General features: G+C 32.7%; 1 protein-coding gene across 1 annotated transcript; it reads right to left on the minus strand.

Moving 5' to 3' along the window:
- Positions 1 to 611: 611 nt before the first annotated feature.
- On the minus strand, positions 612 to 5,457 carry LOC133814140 (actin-related protein 8-like). The gene is made up of 10 exons (XM_062247137.1): positions 5,386 to 5,457; positions 5,235 to 5,253; positions 4,881 to 4,951; positions 4,719 to 4,786; positions 4,573 to 4,634; positions 4,314 to 4,411; positions 3,719 to 3,800; positions 3,308 to 3,450; positions 2,960 to 3,038; positions 612 to 908 (listed from the first exon to the last, which is right to left on the minus strand). The coding sequence occupies exons 1-10, from the start codon at positions 5,455 to 5,457 to the stop codon at positions 871 to 873; spliced, it is 732 nt and encodes a 243-aa protein (XP_062103121.1). The 3' UTR covers positions 612 to 870.
- Positions 5,458 to 9,301: the final 3,844 nt, after the last annotated feature.

Consider the following 9,301-nt stretch of genomic DNA (forward strand, 5'->3'; position numbering starts at 1 on the left):
GAAGAGGTTTTCTCCAAACTCATTTATTTAGTCATTAAAAATTGGGAGAAAAATTAAAAAAAGAAAAACTGACAAAGAAAAGTCAAGAAACACTTTGTTTTCCTCTTCTCTTTTCTTCTCTTCTACATCAAAGAGAAGACAGAATTCAGTTTTCACTAGGCCGAGGGATTCATTCGATAGTTGAGGTTGTTTGTGACCAGTTTAGCTTTACTGGGTGTGTTTAAGAGTTTAGAAGAAGTACTCATCTAAGTTCGTTAATTCTGTTACATAATCACTCCATTTTCAACCAAAAAATGCAAATAAATCTTAGAATTTTTAAATTAATTCATTTTTTTTCCAAAAACATCAAACAGTGCATATTACATTTTTTTTCCTCCAAAAAATGCTTAGAATTTTTAAATTAATTCATTGAATCTTTGAAGCGTTGCATGTATTAGGAAATGTTAGTTCTTACGTTTGAAGCTGTGATGTTGTCACTTGACAAGCCGGAATGTTTACGAGTGACAAATTTTACAATATTCAATTTCTAATATAAATGTATATTATGTTTTATTGTTTTTATTAGGGTTATCGCATGCAACCCAACACCTAGACCTGGAGACACATCCCAAGTGTTTTTTTTTTCTTTTGAATAAACCAAGTGTTTTATTGTTAGTGTTTCATTTGAAAAATGCATTTGGAAACCAGTTTTCCAGAACCTACTTCTCTAATACACACAAGTTTTCAACCTTCCGTTATCACCGCAGCACACAATTTTAATCTCATAACCTACTTCTCTATGGATGAATATTTAAGATATTCAAACTCCTCTAACATTTTAAAGATATTAATAATAAGAGTTAAAAGAACAAATTCCGTACCTCTTGCAAATTACCTTTGCAATGCTCCTTGCCAATTCGATCCCCAACCTAAAGAATATAATCAATACTTAAAAGATTAATACAAAATTAAAATTTGTCAATAGATATTAAACAAGCATGTATGATAAACTAACAAACTAAACAACATGGCAAGCAAGCTCAAACAACCAAAAATAAAAGTTGGAATATGACCAATCAGAATAAGGCTTAACTGTACAGTGCATGGGTTTAAACTTTACAAGAGTGATATTGCATTGAAATATTGGGCTTTCTATTTTTCTTACTGTTTTCAGAATCTGAAGAGATTTTTCTTACTATTTTTCTTACTGTTTAAACTGTTCAGTGGATGCTTTCTATACGTGTTTAGTGTAAAGCAGACCCAAAGTTGGGTTCCCCTTAAAAAAAAAAGAAAAAGAAAAAGAAAGACCCAAAGTTGGGTTTAGTCTAGATCAGCATTCCTATAAATTAATATAATCCTAATACATATTTAGTTTTAAATAATTAGAATACTATCTTTTTAACATAACTAGGAGGAGCTTTTATATTTATTTGGTACCAAATTATTTCAGAGCTTGTCTGTCTGCTTATTTTACAGTGTAATGTCTTCTTTTAACCACCCATTTTCATTTGTAAAAGTTATGATTAAATGCTTTCAATTTCACCATCCATCATGCCTGTTTCAAATAATGTTTGTTTGAATCAATTTGATAGCTATAAGTTGGTGTGTTGTGAACCTTTCCATATACATGCATTGACAGTGTTGTCATTGTGTATTGTCATTTTTATTGGGTTATTTAAAAAATTCTATCATTATTTGATCACTTACCTGATTAAAAAAGACTAGAGTTTTTCTTCTCTTTTTTTTTTTTAATGACATAAAAGAGTTTCCCTAACAATAGCCTTGGTAGAACATTAGAGTGTAAGCTCTTTCATTCAAGCTGTTGATATTTAATTTTGTTTATTCGTATTTGTTGAATATTCTTCTTATTTTAAAATATAATACTTAATATTCTTCAATAGTGTGTTACTTTATTTTAGTACCAGTTTTTTGTTGGTTCCTTGATCTGTAATGGAAGTGAAACAAGCACTTTTGTTAGGAAATGTCATAAAACAGTAGACATGCCTCTTGACAGTGATGTTTTCCAAGTTTTTCTTGGCTACAATGATCCTTAACAGGTATATGCATTTGTCTATATGTATATATATTTTTTAAAATGAGTTTCAATTCTTAGTTATAAATTTTGCTTGTATGGATAGCTATTGGTTTATTCTACATGATGTTGGGTTTTCTATTTGGTGGAATTAAGTTAATGAATTTGACTTGAAATTTATGAAATTGTTCAAATGGTTTCATTGTTTGATGGCCTGAAATTAAGGTTCATATTGCACTAGGATACCAACTTGGGAAGACATAAATAGTGTTCATGGGTTACAATGGCCTAACCAGATTCAAGTAAAGTGTTTTACTGCATGTAAGTTAGCAAGAAACAAAAGGTTGTCGAGAGCAAATTAGTAACTTATAAATTCATCAACTGTACTTCTGGTTTATAAGATAAACATGTGTCAAGTAGACTTCTGTAACTTGTTATATTTTAATTGCCTGGTTATTATTTATGTATACATTTGTTGGCATTATGTGGTCATTAATACATGAGATATACAAATACCACTATCCTTATTCTAGACATAATAGTAACTTACAAAAACTACAATATTATAGAGTTCCAATTCTAGTGAAAAACAAGATTAGCTGTACCAAATTTGCAGAAGAATAATGAAACAACTACCTGATTATATGCATATTATTCATATGTTTTTCACAATTTAAACACTATACTTTCATGAAGTTTCACATTTTTAATGCCTATAATCAAGACATAAAGCATTTCTAGACATCTTTTTTGATGAATTATATGGTAGAAGTTTTAATATCCTTGCAGCACACACACACACTCACATGCATCCACACAGTTGGAACTTTCCTGACAGTGCTCGTGAAGCAATAAATATTATAAGTTCCAGAACTTACACTCCTGCCATTCGTGGCTAGAATAAGATTTCTCTTGTTTGAAACCGCTCTTTTGAAAGAGTGAACTGACCTTCTCCTGCTGCGTCAGATGATGCTCGTGTATCTTTGAGTAGCTCAGCCTCATAATCGTAGGAAACATAACAGAGATTCTGTATAGAAATAAGGTCATAAATAGAACTCAGCTTCAGCAATGTCTCCTTACAAAAATGAGAGAGAAGAGCAGTAGAAAACAAAATTGAAACATTCCACTAAAACACAGGATACTAATGGTACTAGTAGTTTAATGTACCATGAGCAAAATATTTTCTTTGAGGGTGCAAAGCTGATAGTATTAAAACAGAATAACTACAGTCAGGAAAAACGAGGATAAATATTCAACAACAATATTCTGCACTCAAGAAACAAGCAAGACTTGTACCTCTTTCAAAGTGCGAACGGTGTACAGCGATTCAAAACTAATATTGTTCTGCTGCATCAACTCCTTAAGAAACCCGGTAAGTTTTAGTGCTCCCAGTCCCACAACCTCCACACCCACGTTGCGCATTACTTTACCATGTAAAACTAGAAGCCGAAAAAGAAAAGAAAAGAGTATATTTCAGATCCCCAAACATTGAATGCAACCAAGATATGATATAAAAGAAAGCACTGGAAAATCCATAGAATGAAAATGAAAAAAGAAGAATAAAAGCAGCAAGGCTGCATGGAAAGTTAAAACTGTAACTTATACTGCAGGGCTAATCAGTATATATCATAGGTAAATGAAACCTTGTTGATAGTTTAAGGAAGCATAAAGCATATAAAAGATAAAAGAGAAACTATCACTCCTTACTTGGAACAACTGATGTGACTTGAAACCCAATATTTACAACAATTCCTGAAGTTCTTCTAGCAGCATACAAAGCTAAAGTTGCCTACATTTTCAAAAACAGAAAATGGATAAGATCTTACAAATAAAAAACATCTATCAAAGAATCAATCGAACATTTTAAGCCAAAAGCAAAAGGTCCAAATTACTCATAAACAAGCATAAGTACATAAAGCATCTCAGCTTATAGTGTTAATAAGTAAATTTGGTGCCTGTCCAGGATTGTCAACCACTCAAGTCACAGAAGCTTGCTTTACAAAAGGAAAATGAAGAATGAAAATTGGATCAAGGCCTCGAAATCTATATCCGATGGTAAATGTCATTTTTGCATGAAACAAACTAATCTTAATTCTTTACCAAAGAGGGGTAGCTCAAATGATAAGGCATATGGCTTGCTATATCACAAGGTATGAGGTTTAAGTTTCTCTTGGATACCTACATCGCAATTGTTAGCGGAATCCTAGTTTTAAAAAAATAAAAAATTACTCTTATTTCTTTTAGTATTAAATATTTTAGAATATTAAACAGCAGCGGCAAGTTAAGGCTTAACGAAATTTACGTGATTAATTGCACAAACAGCAGGAAAATTCATGTTAAATAGTGTTGTATATATAGCTTCCTTGAGTTGCCGTCTTGATGCTTTTGCAGATTCAATATCTGCAATAAAAAGACAGAAACCACATCATAAGGACAGAAAGTGTCTCAAACAAGAAAAACACACAATTCTCAAGTGTCTCACTAAGAAATTACACGACCAAACTTCAAAAAAATTGAACTATCTAAATTATAGAAAAGGCAATGAATATATAGAAGCTGACCATCATAATGCAATATTGGTATAGACACAACCACTGGCTGTGATGGTGCTCTTACCTGCATCCTGTAAAAGACATATCAAATATACATATGTGAGTAAAGAAGCTCATTTCATGAAAGCCAAAGAAAAGAAAAAGAGAGGAGCTACCTGCTATAAATAGTGGAAAAAAACTGTCTAAGTCTGGTATACTTTGGAGACTCAATGTTACCAAATTCCTGCATATGAGAAAGTGACAATTGGGATTACACACAGTTGTGGTTAATGAATGAATGAATGATGAAACTTTGAGGCTGGTAGTTAAAAGGTGACCAAGAAAGTAGCAGAGCGCATAGATGGAGCAACATACTTGCTCCAACCGTATTTGCAATAGCCAGAGCCACCTGGTCAAAGGACAGAGAAGAACATAATAATAGAAAACAAGAAATGGGTATTGACTAGTGTTCCTTCCTATATAATAACACCACAAGGAGCATATAGTTATATTTTAATTGCCTGGTTATTATTTATGTATACATTTGTTGGCATTATGTGGTCATTAATATTATTGATTAGTTGTAGATATCAGACTTAAAGGAAACCAAGAACTCGTGCACACGTGCCTTACACTAGAATATCATGTATACATTTATGAGGTGAATGTACCAACACAGATTTAATACATACTGTAAGCATTAACCGTCCCCTGTTTTAGCAAAAGATTGAATTGTTCGATCACATCTTAATATTTTATTAGGATCTGGAAATGAAAAGAGACCATTTTTCATCTAGACCAGATTTAAAAAGGTCAAACAAGAAAAACCTAATTTAAGAATACCATCATATGATCAATCATCATATAGCAAAGCAAGTACGACATGCTACTAAATTCTGAGACCACCTGATTCATTTACAAGAGTGCAATTTTCTTTTTCCATTCAAGTAAGACTGTATTCTATCATATACAAGATTTACAACACCAAAGAAAAAAGTGAACAAAGTAAAAAAAAAAACCTAAAAGAAGTTAATTAAGCAAAAGAAACATGAAAACAGTAAAGGTGCCTAATTTGTGTACCTGAGAATGAGTGAAACAGCTGGTGGGTTTGAGGTATTTCTCAGAGCAGAAGAGGCTCCTCCATTGATAGAGCAAAGGAGAACTTGGTACAAAGAGAGGGCTGACTTGCAAGAGCAAGCTACGGGACCTGCAAGACTGCAAGTTCAAATGACTCGATCTCTACATCTTTTTTATCTCTTGACTTGTAATCTTCATAGCTGTTTCTCTTGAACATTGAACATAACAATATCTAAAATTGCATATCAATCTAGTTTCTATCAAAGATGGGTTTTTGATCATATCAATCTACAACATTCAGCCAACAATTTGTATTATCAGGGATGAGAGAAACGAACCTGAGATAGTGGGCGTGAGGCAGAGAAGCTCCACTCTGGAGCATGACTTTGTGAGGCGGAGAAAGAGCTCCACTCTAGAGCGAGTCTTCGTGAGGCAGAGATGAGTTGAGGGCGGAGAGACTTCGTGAGGGCGGTGAGGGCGGAGAGACTTCGTGAGGGCGGAGTGAGTCTTCGTGAGGGCGGAGTGAGTCTTCGTGAGTGAGAGATGGAGGCTGAGAGAAAGGGAATTTGGCAGAAATTCATTTTGGTGCCTGAGTTTTAGTCATATGGCGCCAAAATATGTCTTATTCAGATCCGTGTGTTTTTAATCCCCCACTATTCAGATCCGTGTGTTTTTAATCCCCCACTTAATAATAGCACTTCTAAATATGTGCTATTCTTTAATGTAATATATACTAAATATTGTTGTAGTGTATATAATATGGTCATGTTACCCTTATTTTAATATCATATACAATAAATATTAACTAATCATACTTTTCTTAATATATGATTAACATAGCCAAAAATGTTGTCTGCGCCAGTGCTTATCAGCTGCTTGATTGGTGTCTAATCAACATTATATAATTATATATTTTTATATTAATAGCTTCTTACATAATGGTCAGTAAAACAATTTATCACCTTTGTCAAATTTGAGCTTGTTTCAAAAGCACACATCTATAGAAACAAAAACAGTTGTTTCTCGCTTCTACGTGAGAAGCTTTTCTCATTTTATAGTCAAAATTGAACTCTCAATGCTTTTGTAGCCAAAACAGAAGCCATCTCATCCTTCATGTCACTCTTCTTACCAGACACACATTTTTTTTTTTATGGATTTTGGAGTTGCAAGTGGTCTTTCCATCCTTGTCTCTGTAGGAATTTCTGGAGATAGTTTTTCGACGTCCCCTATGCACTGCCGATATAGCGTGTTTCCTCTGCTTGTTTAAGCTCCTTGCCAGTTTTGCCTCGTCTTCATCTGCGGACTCGTCCCCCTGGAACAATCAAAAAACAGAGAAAACAATAAGAGCTTTGTAAATCATGAAGAAATATTCAAGTTTCATAACTATATTTCTTTTTGGTTTGTATTCCACAATGAATGTTAATGGTTATGGAACTTGAATAACGATTCTCAACAAAAGCTCCGGAGGGATTAATGATATGTGCATACACAATTTACACCAAAACATTACACATATAGGTGTGGCAAGTCCTTTTAACTTAATGAGGCTAATCCAAAATAAATGTGTGATTAGTAGAAAAAACTTACCATATATATGTGTAATGTTATAGTGTAATTTTTTGTGCACGCATCGTTACTCTCTTACTTTTTGAACAGAGGGTTACCACATGCACTGTAATGCTTGGCTCCAGATCTCACAAGTGCACATACAGCAGATAAAAATATATCAACTTTTACTCATTACACTATATGTATGTCTATCTTTTCAATTCCTTTTATCCCCAAAAAGCAGTTAATAACAGAGTTTAATGTATTTTCAATATTGAAAGGTCCCAAAAGTTTGCATGCATTACTACAAAAAAGTTCGCTTGTCCTAGGTGATAAGACATATTTGTCATGTGTAATATTTACACCACATATCAGCAAGTACCAAATTATAAGGCTATACTTACTATCAACAAAAACATATAGATTTAATGACATCTGGAGACTTAAAGATGATCAAATTAATTTATAGATAGACAATCTACTGTTTGGTCGTCCTGAATTAAAAAACATGTATAAAATAAGACTAATATCTCAAGACAAATTTATTGAACTGAAATTAATGCCATTAAAAAAAGTTTAAATAAAGATGAATATGCTATCTCGTTTTCATTAATAAAATTCCAGTTCTTATCAAGAAAATACAAACATGGAAATTTCCTGACATTTTGTTTTATATTTCAACTGAAATTTTGGAAAAAGAGTTCCAAATTTCTTCATAATAATTCAAACAAATGTCTAACTTTGACATGAGTTTTGACAAGCAACAAATATCATCCCAGTGTACTCATGAAAAGACAAATTAAACCTAACAGGAGAAAAAAAAATAGATGTCACAGAGACTTAAGAAGCCTTTGTTCTCAACAATTTGAGCAAATTATAGCTTGCATCCTTTTAGCAAAGAGAAGAAAACCACAGTTAAGAGAAACTGTAGGGTAGTATAACTTTTTTTCAAAAAACTAGGTGGGGCCTAACTCTACAATAATTGGGGATCACGAAACCATAGCAAACCACATACCTGACCATTTGAGCTACCTCTTTTGGGTGTTTTGAGAATTTTTTAGTTAAACTACATTTCTTTGCAGTTATATCCTACATTAATGTTCAACTCATATTTTTGTTTGTGTTTTATCTTATATCTTATGTTCTAGGATTATAAGTCATCTTAATAGAGATAATCAAACAGGATTGGACATGAAAGAAAATGGAACAAGGTTGTTGGGTACTTGTAGTGTTTGGTGTAGGTTCCTTCACATTTAAAAAATAAATAAATCCTAAATAAGGGGTAACAAAAGCAACAGTGTCACACTAAATCTTCACGAAACACTACTAGAACCATTGGAGTTAAAATATAATGGCAGCTGCATCAGGGAAACAAAAATCAAGAATTTGATTTTGAAGCTTCTCTCCAGTTAATATACAATATGGACTAGCATCCTAGAAACACCAATGACTCGAGAAATCAAGGAAACTGGGACAAAAAAAAAAGAGGACTTCTGGAAAAATATATAAGAACCACATATATATACCACTTCAACTAATTTATTGACCACAAATGAAAATATTGAAATGACTTTCACTACCAACTAAAATTGACTATCAAGAACAATACCGCAACAACCTGAACAACAACATGGCGTAGAAGCAAAAACAAAAAACTACAGCTAAATTCAAGAAAAATATGATCATCTAAAGTTTTAAGTGGACTAACATTATCAACCCATCAACAGTCAGCAATCAAAATTCAATCCTCCATTAGTAGAAGATATGTGAGAGTTCTTTTAAGAGTAGCAATCTCAAATAATGAAACTAGTAGATTTAAATAAGCGAGCAAGTCAGTGAAGCAGATGAGAAAGCTTCCAACACAAAAGAAAAAAATATCATTGACCTCTTTCTAAAGAACTTGAAGACACATTCAACATCACAGTCAAAGTACCTGAGGATGAGGATGAGGATATATGAGAATGAAATATACAGTAACTATCAAGCACGATAATTAAATAATACACAATCACAAGGAAAAAAGGATAAAAAAGATTATGACAAGATTTCAAGTCTTTAATAAGAGTTCCTTACATCTGCGCATTACGATGAGATACCGAAACCATTTGAGGAAAATCAATCATGGTGATTTTCT

Source organism: Humulus lupulus, chromosome 2 (assembly GCF_963169125.1).
Source record: "Humulus lupulus chromosome 2, drHumLupu1.1, whole genome shotgun sequence".
NCBI lineage: Eukaryota > Viridiplantae > Streptophyta > Magnoliopsida > Rosales > Cannabaceae > Humulus > Humulus lupulus.

Excerpts from the sequence above, each read along its gene's own strand:
- LOC133814140 (XM_062247137.1), bottom strand. The coding sequence starts at position 5,457 with ATGAATCAGGTGGTCTCAGAATTTAGTAGCATGTCGTACTTGCTTTGC. Across the intron at positions 4,412-4,572 it reads ACCAATATTGCATTATGATG|ATATTGAATCTGCAAAAGCA; the intron begins GTCAGCTTCTAT and ends TTTTTATTGCAG. Across the intron at positions 3,801-4,313 it reads CTGTTTGTGCAATTAATCAC|GCAACTTTAGCTTTGTATGC; the intron begins GTAAATTTCGTT and ends TTGAAAATGTAG.